The following is a 19,807-nucleotide window of genomic DNA, read 5'->3' on the forward strand; positions in this document are numbered from 1 at the left end:
AAAGAAAAATTACACAAACGCATCAGGAACCATCACCTCAGGGTACAGGACAGACAGATTTTTCAGCTAAGAATCAGTGAATATATTTTATTTTTATTCTTATCAGACTTGCCCTAATGCCATGATGGGACACACCACCAGTATTTTCAATCCAGTAAAGACTGGATTGGTGTTAAATGCTGACAGCAGAGTTGTGCCTCAGGAGAAGGTCAGGCTTGGGACAGAAAGGTGCTGGGCAGCCCCTGTGCCTGCTGTTCTGCGGGGCAGGCAGCAAGTGGAGGGCAGGGAGTGGCACTGAGGGGACACTGACCCCATTTGCAGGAGTTTGCACAAACACAACATTTATTTCTAGCATGTGTGGAGAGAAGAAATCTAAATGCCTTGAGAAGGATGTTGGCCAGGCTCAGGTTCGTTGGGGGAAGACAGAGTCAAAAGGAGATGATCCTCTCATCCCACTGCCCTAACTGGTACAGGGAAGTCCCATCACAAAAGGAGACACAAGCGGACAGACAGACAGCCTCCCTCACAGCCTGCATCTGCCTGGCAACGTGTGATGTTGGCACCTCAAGGCAGACGAGAGGAATTTCAGCTTCTACAGTATAACAAGTTTCAACAGTCTGGCATTTCCCTACACTTTTTAGTTTCACTCTCTGAATGACAGATTCAACTGGACAGACAGAAATTCAGGGACTGGCAAAAAATGTTAAGCCCTAGAGAGGATGGAGGATTGTTAAATGCCAGTAGCAGAGGTATTATAGAAACAGAGCTCACCATGAACTCAACAGGCTGGTCAGGAGAACAAAACAAATCTTTTTGGAGCCAAATCAGAATGAAAATTCTTTTTCTGGCTACCTTAAGGAGCATTGTTTATTAAGCCCTCCCAAATGTGTCGGCCTATTTATTCTCACTGTTCTATATCCCAGAGGACGTGCCCCATTGGCCAGAATGCTTGCAGAGAAAACTCTGAGAAAAATTAATCTCAAGCTGCAGGGAAACCTGTGGAGCCAGGTTTTGGGCAAGGGACTGAGAGAGCACTGTATAGCAATAGAGTTGCAGGACATAAAAATGTCTGTATCCCCAGAAAAACTATACCTTATTCAAATAACTGATTTCAGTCAGTGATCATAGAATGACAGAGAGGACATCACTTGTTTTAGAAAAAGGAGACCTTGTAAAATTAGTTTCTTTTTTCCTGCCTTCAGAAAAGCAGCTGACAGATGATTTCCAAACTTATTTTGAAAGAACGCCAAGACTCAATAGCTTCATATCAAATTGTCACAGTCTTTCCTTATCCTCATCCTCACATGAGATGGCATTTTTGAAATTAAAAAAATAAAAATTAAATAGGCCCTCCACCTATTTCCTCAGTATTTCCATGCATTGTTATGACACAAAGCACAGTCAATGAGAATTAAATGGGTAGCTTCATATTTTGGGGTAAGAGGGAGAAAGTCTGGATAAAGTTTCTAATGAAATTTCTTAATCTCAGGATTTCTGAACTTCTCTTCTGATTTATTAAGGCTATCAGACTCCCTGATATACAGAATTTCAGAGAGAATGATGTCTGCAGGAAGAAGGAAAGGTAAGGTGATTTTTTGATGGGAAGCTAATATCAGGAATAAATATAGGGCACCTTCTCCTGCTTCTTGAGATAAAACTTCCTGAGAGGCTGAATAGACTTTGCATTTTCTTAATGGAGATACATTTTTTCAATTTAAAATCCTATGCAAGTGAAATACTGCTTTCATTGATGATCGCAGCAGGAAATCCATTCAGCATTACAGATTCTGAAATAAATCCCATGAACTGTCTTAGCCCCTCGATTGCAGTGCAAATTGACAACTCACGCAGCTGAGGCTCTGTCTCTCTATTTAGAGAGCAGACAGTATTTTCACTGCCACCTTATTAGCAGAGCAGGTGAGTTTGCAGTGAAGGTAGAACTGACAGAGATCTGCTGACATGAGGTTAATATAGACATTTCTCTCTTGATAATATTTGATTTTCAAAGGCTCTTGAGAATTTAGTGTTCAAATCTCTGAGATTCATGATGCATTATACCATACAAGGTCATTGATGTCACTGACAACTTTATGGGCAATAGCTCTTCCCATCAGATACCATTCAATACGTGCAAACACAGGCTGAAAACTGCATCCATTTTTGGCTGTGATGTTGAAGGTCCAGTCTCATGAGCTGCTGAGAGCTCAATTTATCTTACGTGTGCTGAATTAATCATAAAGAAGTATGGGAAACATTAGACCTTTGTCTCAGAGAAACTGTCATGGTGACATTAAGGGATTAGCATTGAACCAGAGACTGCTGCTGTTTGCTGGAGCAGGGACAGGGGCTTGAATGCTGTTGGAATGTCCTGTATCCAGGCTCCAGGAGGCAAATTTCTTCTGACTTAAGATATATGGACAATGAAAATTGGTACCAGTATGCCTAACTCATAAAGAAAACACTACATTTCACAGCCTGAAAATGTGTCAGCAGCTTCTTGGACCTGTGAAGCCGAGCAAAATGGAGATTAATTCTGCTAATTAATTCTTTTAATTCTGCTTCCCATTTTACTGCAACTAGTGAAACACCATTGCCTATTTCATGGCAGAAGTTTACCAAAACTTGGCTCTGAAGAAATGTTTCATCCCCCAAGAGAACCTCCCCAGGAAAAATAAACAAACCCTTACAAAGTCAAACAGGCACTGCAAGTGTCGCTGTATGCCACATTTCTCAACTCAAAGAGGTGCATGCTTTCAGCCCCGCTGTTTCCAACCTACTAGCCCTCACATTTCTTAAACTAATACCAAAATGGACAATTATAACATTCTAAAAATCCTTTCTTCTTGGGGAGGTAATTAAAACCTCTAGAATAGGGAGTGAGGGAGCAGACATGCCTGAAAACCACTCATGGTGAAGAAAATCCAACATTTATCCATTCCAACAATTCAATCCCAAAAAGACAACATTTGGGTGATGCACAATTATCTTTAGTTGCCCTGCTTCTCTCCAGCTTCAGAGTCCAAGGACTTACCTTGAGAAATGTCAAGCATGCAAAGCCAAAAAAAGGAGAACTCCTTCCTTTGCTTTTCTTTAAACCTTGCAAAGGATGGACATTGAAATATTACCTACTATGCCTACAAAAACATTTGCAGTTCTGTCATGGAATTAAGTGATGAAAAAATGCTCATGTAATGAATACAGCCAGGTCTCTCAGGTGATATAACTTTGGAGGTATTTTTCTAGAAGAGATGGAGAGGTTTTTTTAAGACTTCCACACATTTCTGTGGTTTTACTTGAAACCTCTGTGCTTGCTTTCATAACATTGCTTGTACCTCCAAGGACAAGATGTGTTAGTTAGCATTGGGGATAGCTGTGCTCAGGGATATACAGTGGCTGGACAGCCAGAGACAGCTGTAAATTGATAGGGCTCCAGTAGACAATAGGAAGGACATGAAAAGATGCAAAATAAAAGCTGATAGAAGATGTGCAGTATATTGCGTATGTCTGATGTTCATCACTGAAAGCTTTCATTTTCACATGCTAATGGAATAAAAGCATCCACTGCCTTGATTTTGACATTGAGATTGGATAGACAAAGGGAAGAAGCTGCACAGATACTGTACAAATAAATATAGCCCCAAATGCAGGGGAAATCTCTGTGTGTATGTGAGTGAGTGGATGTGTGCATATGCATCTACAAACATGTGAAGTGAGCTGTTTACATACTAGAACCTCTCAGGCAGGTGTAAATCAGTGTGGCAATAGATTGTGAGGGAACTGTATCCATAATGCCATTCACCACCTGTGAAAAGATGTTTTCAATTCTCACTGTCACATAGGAGCTAACATTTTGTAGCCCAGAAGACAGTAAATGATGCCATTGATTTTTTTCTTTGATATAATAATCTTGGAGTAAACAACCATTTGCTCCTCTTTCTTTTCCAGTCTAAAGGCAGTCCCAGACTTATCGATAAAGGAGGAAGTTCTCCAGTGGCTCGGGCAGGTGCAGCCTGTGGGCTGTGTGTAGGCACGACCGACCCAGCCGCCTTCTGATACACAACCGGCACAACTGCGCAAGGCTGGCAGGACCTGGAGGGGGAGAGATAAAAGGCAAGAATAAGCACCCTCAAACACACCACCAGTATGAGTCAAAGCAACAAACACCAGCAAGATTTGCAACTCAGACCAAGCACTGTGTAATTGTTGCAGCAGCCCTCTTGTTAGACGGTAGAAATGAGACAAGACACAGACTTCTTATTTATCACAGCATGAAAAGGGTCCTGGTTTACTCGTCTTTACAGCTCAGCCATCCTGACTCCAACCATTCACTGACTCTGGCTGCAGCAAGCTCCTACTGTAGGTTTCCCTTGCAGCCTCTGACTGCTGGTTATTTCCTGCTAAACTATGATTGCAGGTATCAGTTTGCAGACTCTGACTGCAGGCTTTCACCTGGCTAGACTGTGACTGCAGGTTCCAACAACAGGCTCATAACTGCAGACCCACAGTAACCTCACATCAGTGATTCTTTCTCCCCAGGATCCTTCTTCTTCGTGATCCTCCATCACAACTCCTTGACCACCTAACCTAGTACCTTTGATCACACTTATCTTTATTGGATATAGCTGTGACTCATTGGGGCGAGGATAAATTGGGTAATTAACACAGCTGTTACTTATCAGGGACAAGGTCACCTGTATTCCCTTCTCCTAGACTTCCCCCTTTTATTTTAATTATAAAAGCACATTTGAATAAACATATTTGCACAATCTTCTTGGGATTAACAATTATCCAAGTATTTAAATGCAATACATATATTTTAATAGCATATAAAACTACTGTTTCCAGTTCTTGGGTTTCTGCATCTCTCTTTCTGGCTGGGTTATCTCGTAATGACTTGCTGAAGTCAGGGAGGGTTAAATACATTATTGTTCATATTTAGGTTGTGTTGTCTGAGTTGATTCAGCAATTTGAAATTTTTGAGCACTAGACACCTTTTTCTGTGTGCACAGCCAGGCTGTTTGGCATCTTTTCTTGAGCAAATGCCTAAAATTCCATAAAGTGTCTACACAGGAGAGAGAGCTCTGGAATGCATAGACCTTGCTCAGGATATAAGAAAACCCCCAGCAGTTTTGTGAGGCAAAAGATAAAGGATAAGTACAGTTAATTGTTCACATACACAGAACATGCTTTTTTCCAACTACTGGTGTCTCAGCAGGTACCTGCACAGGTAATAACTGCAATTTAGCCTTTTTACATGACCACAGTCTCAGAATGTTTATGTTTGTCAGTCAGTCCACCAGTGTTCCTCATAACATTTTTTTACTCTGTCGTTGAATTTTAGCTAAGTCTGACTGAAGGGAAAACTTTTGAAGAAAGGTCTCAAAGACTGAAAGAAGAAATTAATAGAAAAATATGGGATATATAAAAAAGAACATTTGTACCACTGTCACTGGAAGTGAAGAAAGAAACTACCACCTCCTAAAGCACTTAGGAAAACAGACCCATTTTATATTTCAAATCACTTAATAGCTAACAAGAGGAGCAATTAAAGGGAGCCATCTAAGTGACCTCAGTGGAGAAGTTAAAGGTAGAGAAACTCTAGCCTGGGGTACTTATTTCAAACAGAAGGACCTCAGAAAACACAGAAGTAGGAAAACAGTAGTTGCATGTTAAGCATAGCAAAATATCTGAAAGTGGAACCAAAGGTGAGCAAACTGAGGAAACTTCATGCTTGAAAAACAAAGAGTCAGCAGGAATTGAAATGCCTTTAGAGCTTTTCTGACTGTAAGAGGGAAGAGGATGACAAGCTGAGAGTGAAAAGCAAAGTTTGGGAAGAGAAAATTATTATTATTAGGGCATCTCTTTATCTACACTTTGATTCACAAAGGGCACTTGGCAGCGCTGCTTTTGCTTCCACAGTCTGCCACTGAGCCCTGGGCAACTCAGGTATGGGGACAGAAGTCACACAAGGTGAGAGGCACTCAAACAAAATTCTTCCCAGGAGGCTTTAGACATGACAAATTAAAGCTCTGCATGAAAAGTCATAGAGAAAGGGAACAGGACAAAAGGATATTAAGCCAATGTTTCATTTCCTCAATAAAGCCCACCTGTGTTGAGAGGGTTGGCACAAAGCCTGTGTGCAACACTGACATTTATTAATATACCATGCAAGAGCTGTATGAGGTGGGCCTTTTGTGCACATCATGCTTTGATCCTTGGTGGGTTGTGAGCAAGCTCAGGAAGGTGGGAGGCTGCCTTGCATGGGCAGAGCACCATTCACCCTGAGACAGAAGAGCCTCAGGGGGACACAAACTAACAGAGTATCAGTGAGCTGGGAAACACAGACATTTAGAGGAGGGGGGAACTAATTCACAGGGATATTGCTCTTGGATGCATCAAGTTCTGACCAAATGTGGTACAAGTGAAAACAGCACAAGAAGATCCTGATTCATTTCTGCTCAGAGGTTTCTTCCAATAAACTGGAAAGATAATTAATTGCAGGAAGCCTGGAGGTAAACAGCAAAGTGCTAGTCTGTGCTGGGATTGCAGCCCCATATAAACCACATGGAAGAGCTGTGAAGCTGAAGAGTCATTTGGCAAAGAGCTCTGCTTTCTCCTGGCAACCGAGGACACACCCACTCATTGAGCCATGGTGCAAGGCTGAACACTGGATGGTGGTACTAAAATATTATCTTCCAACTAACTTTCATGGTAGTTTTTAACCCTAGGAGTCCCACTAGGTAAATGTGTATGATTTTCCTTCAGTAGACAGGAAAACAAAGCACAGAATAATTGACTGATTTACCTGCTAAAACCGTAGCACCAGGTGGCAGATCTAGCAACAAAACAGATTTCTGTTTCATGTGTTGAGGGTTTGAAGGCAGCAGAGAAAGTAAGAGAATTTATATAGAGCATTATTTATAAAAGCAGTTAAGAAAATCTACTTAGGTCAAGGATATAAATACTGCTTTACTTGAAAAAAAGAGAAGAAAGGAAACCATTACCTTCCCGAAGCAGAAGCACCTGCTCCACTTTGCTGTGGGGTGTGGCAAGGTCCAGGGCACATTTGAGGTCAGCATTTCTGCATTTCGGGTTAGCACCATAGTCTGTCAGCAAGACAACAATCTCCACACTGGATTTCCTCGCTGCTGCATGCAGGGGGGTGTCTGATCGCTTCCCCATGTTCACATTGGCTCCTGGGGTGAACAAGAGCTCCTGGTTAGAACTGCAGGCAGCAGGGACTGTCTGAACCTGCATCAGGCTGGTTTCCACCAGCAGCCTCAGTAAATGAAGGGGATGGATGGCACACAGGACTTCCCCCAGCTCTCAACAGCAGCTGTGCAAATCTCACCAGGTCAAACACCTGCTCTGTAAGTGTGCTCTGGGCCACCAAACCCTGTCTGAGGTGCTCAGAATTGAACAGCTTGACCTTCCCCCACACATGTTCAAAGCCTACCATATGCTCTTTTGAAGTTGTTAATGGCATAAAATCTAACATGGATTATGTTAATTTAATTGCCAGGGGAGAAAAACTTCAAAACCTTTAGGTATCTCATTGTAATAACTCTGGAAGCACAGCAAGCAAAATGCTTGGCCCAGGCTGGCTGGGCACAGCAGGGCCACACTTTGAGCAGGTGTAAGTGAGCTAATGCACACTGACAGCAAAAATTTGTGCTAGTTCATAGCCTGTGCCCGGACCTTCAGTGATTATTCTTCCAAGCAGCTTTACTGCTGTCCTCATCATCCACTGAGAAGGTGAAGTTAATGGTTCTGATAAACTCTCTTTTAAGCAAGAGTTGATTTTGGTTAGTAATATTAGCGAACATTTTCTGTGCTTCCTGTTTTTATGCTAGAATTGAAAGAACTCTGTTTTCACATTCAGATAGCCTCAGGGAGGTGTCTGTAATTAAGAAGGCTTTTCACTTAGAAAATCATAATTTCTTTATCAACACAGGGAAAATTTTTAATGGCCTCAAATGAGTCTGACAGAGTCAGGCTCCCAAACAACTCTTGCGGAAATAACCCATGATGTTTTAAACAGAGAGCCAGCTCAGAGAGACCAGCAGTGTTGGCTCACACCACCACAGCTCTCCCCTGGCCCCTTTTCCAGGTGTACCTAGCTCCAAAAGCTTCTTGACACATTCTGTTCTCTGGTACGTGCAGGCCATGTAGAGAGGGGTCCCATGCTGCGGGTCCTCTTGGTCAATGTCCACCTCATGGGCCAGAAGGGTCTCCATGCACTCCCTATGACCTGGGGAGGGAAGAGCTGTCACTGAATTGCTGCAGAGCAGAACACACCCAGATACAACCGTGAGGCACAAGAGCTGTGAGAAAGCCAAGCCTGTTTGTCTGCGCTGATATGGAAATATTTTTTAAAAGATCTTTGTCACCAACAAAAGACACATTTCTCACGCAGTTATTTTTGGCTTCACTCACACCCCTCACACCCAGAACATTACCTCTCTTGACTGCCTCGTGGATGGGCGAGGGCAGGTGGTTCCCCAGCTGTGCCTTGGCTCCGAATTCCAGCAGCATGTTGACACAGGCTGCACTGCCACTGCAGCAGGCGTTGAACAGAGGAGTGATGCCATCGATGGTGACTGCATTGACCTGCAGGGGCAGGACACATTCAGGGTGATGCTGTTTAAGAGGAAAGCCTTTGCAACACACCTCCTGTGCACACCAGAAGTGCACCAGAGTGAGACTCTTGTGATTTTAGGAATTTTTTATTTGGTTTACTTTATTTATTTATTTATTTTTAGTATTTGTTTCTGAGTTATATGTTCTGACATAACATATATAACATTTTCCTCTGATATCTGCCATCTTTCCCAGATGGTGCCATAAGGCAGAAACCTTGCCTGCTATGGATGCTCCTGCTGGAGCTGCTAAAAATGCAATTCTTTATTCCTTTTTTTAATGGGAAGAAGCTGAGTATCTTCAAGATTGTTTAGTTTGCATCAGCCTCGAGGTGGAACGCCCTCAAACGAAAATGGCTTTGCTTTTTAAATGAAAACATTTACTTTCTGTTTAATACTTTCATCTGAAAACACATTTCCAGCAAAAATACTTTTCATAGAAATATAATCAATCCCAAACAAAAAGGAGCTGGATGGAGTTGCATGTGTCTATGCAAGACAGAAATTTTCTTCCAAATTCTGATGTTGGGGAAGAACTTCTGACCTGGCAAGGACCACAGTTGCCATTCTCCATCGGGACAGCAGAGCTGTAGATGACAGAATCACAGAATATGCTGAGTTGGAAGGGACCCATCAGGATCGTGGAGTCCTCCTGGCATCCCCATGGGGTCATGAACTCCTGGCCTTGTGCAGGACACCCAAGAATCACAACATATCCCTGTTTATGCTATGTTTAACTATGTAGCAAGCTATCAGGGCAAATTTATGAAGCAAATCTGCATGTCTTTAACTCTGTGGCACACCATAGAAGAGCAATGGATTATGCAAGCACATGCCAATTTGTAAAATTTCCACTGCCCTCACCTCCTCTCACTGTCATCAGGCAGGTGTGGCTGGAGCTGCTGGCAGCACTAGAGGTCTCTTGACTCTTTTGGTGCTGCTTGGTTTCTTGCCATATAAATTTTACTTGAAAACCCAGCTGATATAAAAACATTCCTATATATTTCATCCATTCCTTAATCTCATGTACTCTGCCTTAGGTCCAGCTGTGGGAATTATTAGCAGATAAAATGTTTCATTGCTTCAAGCACATCCATTTTTACTTACATGAGACTCCCAAACCTTCCCATAGAAAACCAGATGTAATTCCAGGGATCATTTCTGAGGGGGGAGGGGGAGGGTAAAGGTGTGAGTTACTTTCTTCAAGGTTATTTCACTTAGCATCTTTTATTTGTTTTTCATCAATCGTGACTATGTTACACACACAAAAAGGGAAAACAAAAGAGAATAATGGGATCATACAAGGGGGAATTCAAATCTATCACCCAGGGAAAGAGAATACTGTTAGGTTTTTCCACATTTCTGTCTGAGGTGTACACCTGCATCTTGGCCCTGCCACATGAGCAGCATATGCAACATCCCCATTGCTGTGGGGAGCATCCATTCCCAGGTGCTCGTGTCCCCAGTGGCATCCCCAGGACTCACCTGGGCACCGTTTTCCAGCAGCACCTTGGCACAGGCGACGTGGCCACCCAGGCAGGCCTCGTGGAGAGCAGACACACGGTCTGTGGTCACCAGGTTCACGTTGAAACCCTGCAAGGCAGGGCCAGGGGTGTGAGGGAGAAGCCCTGCCTGAACCACAGCTCCTGCAGGGCTGGTGTGGGTGCCCATGGCAGGGAGAGTGGTGTCAGTGGTGTGTGTGTCCAGGAAAAGGGCTCAGCTCACGTTGGTGCTGTGCAGTGATTCAGTTCTTGTCCCCACAAACCACAGCTGCTATTGGGGTTAAAGAGGGAGCAAGTACAAGCTATGCCTTCTATTTCTAGCTCTTTGCAATGCCCTGTCAAGTGCAGGAAAGACATCACATTTCTTTAACTTGTAAGGGTGCCATTCCCTTGCCTATTAAGTCCTGCACCAAGAGGTACAGCTGGAGAGATTCACCTCTCTGAATGAGGATGCTTCTGGCACAGGTATCTGCAGCTCAACTGGAGCTGGCAGCTCCTTCAGTGGGGAGAAACAGGATTCCCTAGGATGCGATTCGTCCAGTGCTAAAGCAGCTGTTTCCGGTAGGGCAGACACATTATATCCCAGAAGTTCTTTCATTTGCTACATGAGTACCCAAGTGTGTTTCACTCTGAGGTAATAAGTACCTGGTAAACCTATAAGGGAGATGAATCAACCCCCACCCACAAATCAGTTCCACTTATCTGACCATCCAGGTAACGTTTTACATGGGAAGAAAGAACAGTGATTTACAAATGCCTTATTCCAGGCATTTCCCTAACTGACTGTTACCATATCTATTCCTGCACAAAGACAAACCAGACATATTCACAAAGGGGAAAAGAGTTGTCATATGTGTTTTCCTCTGATTGCAACTAAATCTCCTGGTAATTAGATCTTTACAACCATGTGTGAGAGCAGGCCTGGAAGCAGCTCCGTTTTCCACTTGATTTCGTATTTTGAAGCACACTCGGTGTCTGCCTGACGTGCTATAGACAGGGCAGCTCACGAGATGGCAGCAAAGCACTTTCTGGTACACAGTACCCAATGCAATGGGCAGAAAGGAGTGCCTGGGAGCAGCCTCATGCAGCAAAAGTCAGCAGTCCTGAGCCCGTGAGTATTAAAAGCACTGTAAACACATCAGGTTAGGCATTATATGATAGAAAAACAATCTTTTTCAGCCATGTGAAAATATTATTAATGTAAAAGTTGTTGGTAAAATTTCTCATGCATTACAATGGTGCTAGGGGAACAGATAAAATCTTGAAAAAAATTGATTATTCCATTTTCTAATTGTATGATTGTTTCATCCTTTGTGATCAGCATATTCCTTCAAGATTAATTTCTTCTAGACACTCCTAATAAGGAGACCTATTCTCAATCATTATTCATATATATATGTATATATATATTACAAATAAAACTCAGTCATATAAAGTGAAAGAATAAGCACTGATATCTTGAGAAAAACAGCAATTCCTTCCATGATAAAATGGAGACTAAGTTGTAGATCTTACAATGGCTGTTTGCCAAACATCATTCATGATAAACCTTTTTTTCAACGTATGTGAAAAATCAAACTCTTTTTTCCGGCACTGAAACAGGTGTTGGTAAGTTTTTGAGCCATTTTAAATCTCCAGTACCACATCACTTCTCTATGGCTAGGCATTCCCTGTGCACCCAGAGCCCAGTGGCTTTCTTGAAAGCTATGGTGCTGCAGTAGCGACTTCTGAGTGTCCCACAGATACTCAAATACAGTCCCATACTTCATTTCAGGCTAGTGGCGTAACTTTATTGAAGCAATGAGCAATGTTTATGCTGCTCCATGCACGACTTCATCCCTGCATTTATCAATCTGTGGTGACTCAGCTCCAGTTCAGGCTCTACAGATATTGCTGCCTTGATCTCTTTTCATCAGCAAAGACCTTTGTATTTTACTCCCAAAATTAAATGTCTCCAGGAAAAGGAGAAAGGGTGGATTAACTAAATGGTATAACCACAACAACGGGTGCTCCACGAAGCAAGTGGTGTAAGGTCATCAGAAATGGAGATACAGGGGTCAGAAAACCATCAAATCCCTAAATGAATAAAGCCTCTTTCTTTTTATCTCTAACCTCCATCACTCCCTTTTCCATAAGGATCAACTTATGTCAGCAAGCGAAGGAAACAGGAATCAGAAAATGGGAGGATGCATAGTGTCTGTAAACAGCCTCTTTTTTCAGCTCCAGCTTTTTCTCAAGAGATGTCTGGAGAGGAGGCTTTCACACTGGCAGCTCCACTCCTTGAGGATGTTTTCTGATAGAGCTGTGGCTTCTGGTAAAAATTACCTCGACTATAAAAGGTCTGATAGCCAAGTCAAAAGCTTTACACTCATGGAATTAATTTCCCTGCATTGCTTTGGGAGCAAGAGGGAGAAGGGGAGAGTTATCTATTCGTGCTAAATGAGGACACTGAGTTTAACAAAGGTAGTAAGGAAGATGATGGAAAGAGCACAAAGAACCATAACATATCTCTTTTCATATCCAGTTTCTTTTCCTTCTCATATATTCTCTCCTCCTCTCTTCTTTTTGCCTGAACTCTCAGTTCCTTTTGGAGCAGAGGGTTTCAGGTTGACTTCAGAGGCAAGATGCACTTTTACAGCTTTTTACTGGTTTGGGGTTTTTTTTAATAACCTACATATATATATATTTATTGTCCCTATTCTCAAGCATAGTTGCATGGTTCATCATTGAGAAAGAGCACAAGGATCACTTTTTATTATATAGAAAGCTGCAATCTGTGATGCTCTTTATCCTAGGCTTGTCTCCAGCTTCTTAACCAAGCAAACGAATACATGCCCAGGGGTGCTTGTGCTGATATATTATTCCATATTTCTTATGCCCTGTTGCAGTCTATTACCAGCTCACCAGCCCATAAATGCAATTCATGTACAGCCACCCTGCTTCCCAGCCTTTTCTTTACCTGTGGGCTTTTACCTGTGCAATCAAGGTTTTCAGAGAGAGCAGGCGTCCCTGGAAGGCAGCATCATGAAGAGGGGATCGGTCGGCCCAGCTGCCTGAAACAGCAAATGCATGGAAGCTAATTCAGGTATGCAGCAAAAGTAGGTCTTGGAGGAAGCACAGCCACATGTAAATGCAGGTCAGGACTGAAATCAGTGTGGGCTCAGTGGTGAAACTGTTAGATGAATTGATTTCAGCAGAGCAGCTGAGGGGTCAGCAGTCTTGAGAAAGCTGGCTGCTCACTTAGGGACCTAAACAAAAGCTTTTTGGCAGAACTTTTAAAAGAACAGCTAGAAACATGTTTCAGCAAAGATCACAAGTTTAGTGCTGCTGGGTCTCCCATGGAGACTTCAGAACCCTACAATTCTCCTACTCAAAACTGTATCAGCCTCCACCTTTCCTCAGGAGCTCTTGTCGCAAATTGCATCCCAGCTTCTCTGACATTTTGTTAAGAGCCTCATAGCAGGGTTGACTTGTCCATCAAATGAAGTCTGGCATGTCCTTGGCAGTTTTATTTCCTGAACTGACAATTTCATAAATAACATCCTCCTTCTCACACTACCATGTAACAGGTTTAATCATCCTCTTCACTGAAGTATTTTAGAAAATACATGGGAAAACAAATTCTGCCTGAAGGCTTTACTTTTCTTCTTTAATAATTTTGAGATGCTGAAGTGTTTAGACTCCTTCACGTAGGCTTGCTTGCCCTTTTTCTTAACTTGATCTATTTATGTGCCAAGAAAAAGAATTCTTTAGCCTAGCTACTACCTACAGGCATAGACATTCAGCTCGGGTTAAATCCCTGCCACTCAAGTAGAGAGCAAATTTACTTGTCCTATATTAAAATTTATAATCATACTGTGACATGGTGTGTATTAAGTATTTCTCCAAAGGCCAGCTGCATTACCAGTGCCACAGGACAGAAGCATTACCAGTGTTTGCATTCATGCTCTGCTGTACAGCAAGCCCATGGGCACTGTATTTGAAACCCTTGTCCTGTTTCATTTTTTTCAGCTATGCCACATACCAGAAAGAATGGAAAGGGTGATTTATCTCCATTTCAAATGCTACCCAAGGCAGGGAGAAATCAATGAGAGGTACAGACACATCCACAGGGACTTGAGGCCAAGGACACAGAAAAAGTTTTACCCTTGGCCAAATGAATCTCCTCTTGTTACCCAAGCAGCGGGATGCACTTCAGCTATTGGAGTTACAGTTTTAACTATAGTTACTACTTTTTTTTCCATTTATTTATGGAGCACTTCCTGGGCTCCTAAGGCAGGAAACTGGCATGGAAAGACCAGCTGGCACAATATCTGGCAAGGCTCTGAATGACACAAGTCAAAACGATGGAAACAGGAACCAAGTAACGACCAAGAAATATTTTCCTGAGAACATCCCAAATACCCCACACCTCTCATCATGCTGGTGACTGAAATAGGCAAGCTCGGTTCAGAAAGTCAGAAGACATTGCAAGTGACAAAGCCCAGAGCCCTTTTACAGCCAGAAGATTCAGGAGTTACTCAGACAACAGAGCTACAGGGCCTTATTTAACCTTTTACGCCCAGTATAACGCGTGCGAGTGCGTGTTCTCACATGCATTCCCAGGGCATTTCCAATGCATGTGGATGCACACACAGCCTCAGGACAACACACACTGCTGCTCACTTCCACGCCAGCCACCACAACCTACCTCCCTGAAACGTGTGGCAAATATAGTTCCCATACGGGGCACATCTCCCCTTCTCAGCTGGGAGCGACATGACTGAAAGTGCTCTTTTTAAATGCCTACAGATTAATTATGCAGCCCTGCTGCTGCTGCGCTACTTCACTGCAAAGAGAAAAGGTTGTGAAGCTCTGACTGTAATATGATATTGTGCCCCAGCAACAACATCACATGATCTTACATTTTGTAAGATTATCCCTAATGGCTTTCTGCAAATGGCAACTTGCAGATAAAGATATGTTATGGCCTGCTGAATTTCAGGGCACCTCAATAAGAACCTGCTTGAGGGAAAAACTGCTGTTCACCACGTGTCAGACTATGACTGCATAAAGGTGCTTGAAAAAAAAAAAATTATTTGAATTACATTCTAGAGAATAAAAAATAAATTAATAACCAAGACATGCCTGTATATATACAGGCTTCATAAAGGTTTTGTCAAAAATGCTTTGCTGCAGTATTTCTTGGCCAGACTGTAATCTCCCTGCTTTGGGTGGCCATCCCACACTACCTGTGTTCTGATGCTGTTCCTGTGCCTGTTCATGAAGGCACAATCAGGAAGCAAGTGCCAGACGACTGAGTCACATAGAAATGTGTGATGTCATAATGCTGATAAAAAATCTTCAGCTAGGAAAATAAGCCCTCATTAGCAGTAAATTGAAAATACTGTGTCATTTTAATTAGTGGAATTAACAGGAATGCAAACACATGCCTATTCATTATTATGGCAGTGATGTGAAGGACTAAAATCACTTTAAAAAAAACCCAAACCATGACCTACTAAGTAACCTATGAAATACAATATATTCTTGTGCTGTGTATTTTTCAGAACAATTTTAGCTGCATTCATTTTTATCATCTGATTTAACAAAACAAGGATTCTTGGCCTGGATTCATAAAGTCATTAGTTACATCCTCCTAGCATCTCCTTTCAGAAAATCAGTGTGCTAAAACTTTTCCCTAAATATTCTCTACAGTAAAACTCAATGTTTAGTAAAACCATCTATAACCACTGATAAAGAACACCTTGCATCTGAGAACAGTATTTTTATTTACCATAGTGCCTTGAGCAAATGTTGTCCTCATTCTAGCTGGGTAGTTGTTGGAGTCTCATATTTTGCACACCTAAATCATGCCAACATATACTGACACTGCAAAGACCCCAGAAATGGGAGGCACTTCAGGTTAAAACATTTACCCATGCATTTAGCAAAAAATCCCTCATTTCATGGCAACTCATTGATTTAAATCCTCAAGTTAAAAAATGTGGCAAATAAATATTTAAATGTTAGAGTCCATATTTTTACTTTACCTGGGACTATTCCATAGATCTCTTCTGCTATCCTGGCAGCTTCTTTTCTGTTGCCTTTAACAATATAGAAATGGGTCAGCAAAGCCAAGGAAATCTTAATTAAAAGCTTGAAGCAAAACAAAGCAAAAATGGCAAAATAAATGTTAGTGAAAGAATGGAGTATAGAACTGCCCTCCATTTTGGTTTGCTCTTTGAATAGTTTCTCAGGTTGGCTAAGTTGCACTGGGCTATTCTTGGCATCATATGTCATCTATTTTAAACTCTTCAGGACCTGCTGTCCCTCAGTTACCAAAAATACATCCTGGTTTTATTTGGTATGGGGCATTTGATACTAAATAACAATATCAAGGATAAGATATTTTGAACATCTCTGCATACAGGAAACAAATGAGAAAATCCTTTCCAAATCCACATAAATAAGAATAAATGTTCAGACAGATACTCTCTGTACCACTTGAAAGCCTATACATTCACATTAGATTTATTCCTCGAGGTAGCAGTTCCATCTATAAAGACTTCATAGCTAAAGTTGCAGGAATTGTTCAGAGCTGTTGCAAAAAGAATACTTTTCTGTCTTTTCCATCTTGAGAACAGGCCTTGCTGTTACTCAGATACAGAACAAAGGCAAACATGCCAAAGAAAAGCATTATCCTGAAAGGATTTAAAATAAACCAAATAAGCCCATGGCCAAAGCCAGGGCTAAGAAGTCAAAGTTATTCTAGGAGGAGAAAAATACATAGGAATTGCACAAAAAGAAACACATGATTACATGTCATTTTTTTCCACTACTCAGGGATAAAGAATGGTGTCTGTTGATATCTCTTGCAAAGAGCATTCTCTGTTTTGGAAATATTTTTACATTATCCTCCACTGATTCAAAGGTGCAATATTTGAAACTGAACAAGATGCACCCTTTCTTTAACTGCCCTTTTTACTTTCTGAAGGCACATGACTTCCATAGAGAACAATAAATGTATTTATTTGCATCTATGTAGAACATCCCCTCTCTTTTTGTTTTAAACCTTTATTTATTCCTATTTTCCTACATGTGCTACAGCAGGAAGATTTACTTCTTATTTGATTCCCCTCTTTGCCCAGGTTCCCTTAGCCTTGAATTCCAATACCCATCAAGGAAAAGAGCAGGACAATTCCTCTCTTAGAGATCCCAGAGAGATGGTGGATATGCACATGGAAATTATACAGCAAATCATTTCTCTGGGCATTTTAGATGCAATTTCTTTTGGCTTATAGCAATACAGGTGGTTTATTACCTTGCTGTCTTCAGTGCTCAGCCCTCCCAGGTGCACTAAAATGCTGTATAAAATATGTGCAGAGATAAAACACCCCAAGCAATTTTCTCAATGGAACCAATTTTTTCTAAAATTCTGAATAAAATCAAGTTATTACATTCTTACATAACTCCTTACAAAAATATTACATCTACCTTTCCTTACACAGTGATACTATACACCTGTAGAAACCATAATATTTATGACTCCAAAAGAGGAAAATTTCTTCTTTTTAATCACTTTAATACAGTTTGCCAGAGGACAACACAGCTGAAAATACAGGTTACAGGACAAGAGAAGTTCAGTTAAGTAATCACAGAAAAACATATTGGTTTATTAGAAGTTAATTCTGCTCAGCTGAGATACAAAGAGGAGGAATTAGCAAACAAGAGTGGACCAAAAAACTGAATGGACCAAAATCTCAGAAAAATCTGAGATAAAGAAAACATTCCTCCTGAAGCCAGAGGAATAGTAAAAGCTGTAAAGAACAAAATGCAAGATGCAGAGAAAAAAGAACACACAAAAATATGAAGATCATTATGAAGTAAAGTCAGCCTAAATGACGGAGAAATCTTTCTCATGTAGGATTTACAAAACTGGCTTTTTGACAGGAAACAAGCAAGAAGGAAGAGCACTTTTTAAGAGAAAAAGGCTTTTTCTCCAGAAATATGGCTTTTGGTTGCAAAGGAGATTCATTGATTTCTTTCACAATTAGCCTATTAGATGGTATATAGAATTGTACATGTCTATAAAACTCAGAAAAATACAAGAAACTGAAAATCAGGTGATTTTCACTGTAATTCTCTTATCTCTAATGCAATAATACCAAAGAGCTCTCCAAGTGCTCTAGAAAACCATGAGAAGGTTTGACTGCTTGGAAGCAGTCACTGCAACATGACTCTCCCAGAAGGACTAACCCTATTTGTGTAGCAGCAAAACCACCCTGCTGGCTTCAGAGCAAGACAAATAAAGATTTTCAGTTAAATTATTCAGTGAGTCATTTGAGAAAAACTTGTGTAATCTCTTAATCTGCTCTTAGTGTACGAGAGCACTAGGAAAATTACTGCAGTGGATTTAAGAGAAACTCATCATTGGGAAGACAGCTGAACAGCATGGTGGAAAGTATGAATACTGCTGAAGGTGGTAGTCAGGCAAACCCACAGCAAGATTGGGTGTGATCACTCGGAAATCTCTGGTATTTTTGAAACTAGAGGGATGAGCAACACAGCGTAGGCGTGAGAACAGGCAGAACACAAGAGCAGTGACAGTGCAGACACAGGACTGTTATCGTTCCTCCCTTGCTCTTTTGAGCATCATTGCTGTGGGCTGAACGAGGGGGATTATGCAACTCCATTGATAGACTTGAGTGAACAGGTCAGCCCCCTGTAGAAAATACACACCTCGCTGAGAACTTCTGCAACTCCAGGAACCACTCTTCCTTAACTCTAGCATAATTACTATACTGTTAAAATCTCCAAAAAAACATATTAATCCTTCAAAAAAATTGTCATGAGATGATAAATAGAAATAGTTTAGCTAGATCCTCAAAAAACCTGGAAAGGTAATGCTTATATATGGTTAGTTTACAAACATGCAAGGAATAAGCAGGAAAAACAAGGCAATCCAGCTTAGAAAACACCTTATTTTCAGTAAGGTTCACCTTAACTTTATCCAACTTTAGGGAGAAATATCAGATGTGACCTGAAGAATTTGACAAAGAAATAAAAATTCGAGGGATCCTCATCTCAAAGAACTTCAAAGAGGTATTTGGCTATTCTTATGCTACACACACCTTGAATTAGAGCAGTGTTATTTCTAATGTATGTAGCTGGGATTAGGATATCAAATATATTCAATCAAAGTAAGGCAACTGGGTAAAAAAAGAGTCAGAAAAATTCAAACAGAAAAGATGAGAACAGAGACATCCATATAGAGCCTGGCTACTTCTTTTCTATCAGTTTGATCTAATAAATGATGCTGTTTCCCATACAAGCCTCGCCTTATTATCGTCCTTAGGCCAGCACACTTACAACACTCTTGCTTTTAAAAAGAGATGTGGAGAGTGACTCACTGGTTGCTCTCAAACCATTGTGGGATTCATCTCACCTATCTGCTACCCATCACATTGGGTTGGGTCTGGTTATTGAAATTCCTGCTGCTGCCTGGGCAGGAAGACAGTAAATTCCAGTAGTAACCAGTGCCTGTGTTCCCAGGGAATGCACCAGTCCCTCCTGCTTAAACAAGCAGCATGAAGAACCAGTGTGTACAAGACAACCAGCCATGCACAGGTAAAGTTCAATGGATTCTGCAAAAAGAACATCTCTAGAGTTATGACAGTGTTGAAG

At 41.4% G+C, this 19,807-nt stretch overlaps 1 protein-coding gene across 2 annotated transcripts; it reads right to left on the reverse strand.

The window, feature by feature from the left end:
- Window positions 1-3,405: 3,405 nt before the first annotated feature.
- Window positions 3,406-16,389, reverse strand: ASB11 (ankyrin repeat and SOCS box containing 11). 2 transcript variants are annotated; one of them, XM_066313898.1, is made up of 7 exons: window positions 16,174-16,389; window positions 13,115-13,194; window positions 10,125-10,232; window positions 8,460-8,610; window positions 8,117-8,251; window positions 7,005-7,196; window positions 3,406-4,089 (listed from the first exon to the last, which is right to left on the reverse strand). In XM_066313898.1, the coding sequence occupies exons 1-7, from the start codon at window positions 16,349-16,351 to the stop codon at window positions 3,965-3,967; spliced, it is 969 nt and encodes a 322-aa protein (XP_066169995.1). In that variant the 5' UTR covers window positions 16,352-16,389; the 3' UTR covers window positions 3,406-3,964. The 2 variants fall into 2 exon arrangements, with proteins under 2 accessions (XP_066169995.1, XP_066169997.1); XM_066313900.1 differs by lacking the exon at window positions 16,174-16,389 and adding an exon at window positions 14,832-14,964.
- Between the last annotated feature and the right edge of the window lie 3,418 nt (window positions 16,390-19,807).

Source organism: Sylvia atricapilla, chromosome 2 (assembly GCF_009819655.1).
Source record: "Sylvia atricapilla isolate bSylAtr1 chromosome 2, bSylAtr1.pri, whole genome shotgun sequence".
Lineage (NCBI taxonomy): Eukaryota > Metazoa > Chordata > Aves > Passeriformes > Sylviidae > Sylvia > Sylvia atricapilla.

What these genes read in the sequence shown, in the direction of transcription:
- ASB11 (XM_066313898.1), bottom strand. Translation starts at nt 16,351, where the DNA reads ATGGAGGGCAGTTCTATACTCCATTCTTTCACTAACATTTATTTTGCC. An exon ending in CAAGAAGCTTTTGGAGCTAG is followed by an intron (nt 7,197 to 8,116) that starts GTACACCTGGAA and finishes TGTTCACCCCAG; the next exon opens with GAGCCAATGTGAACATGGGG. An exon ending in GGTGCTTCTGCTTCGGGAAG is followed by an intron (nt 4,090 to 7,004) that starts GTAATGGTTTCC and finishes CTCCCCCTCCAG; the next exon opens with GTCCTGCCAGCCTTGCGCAG.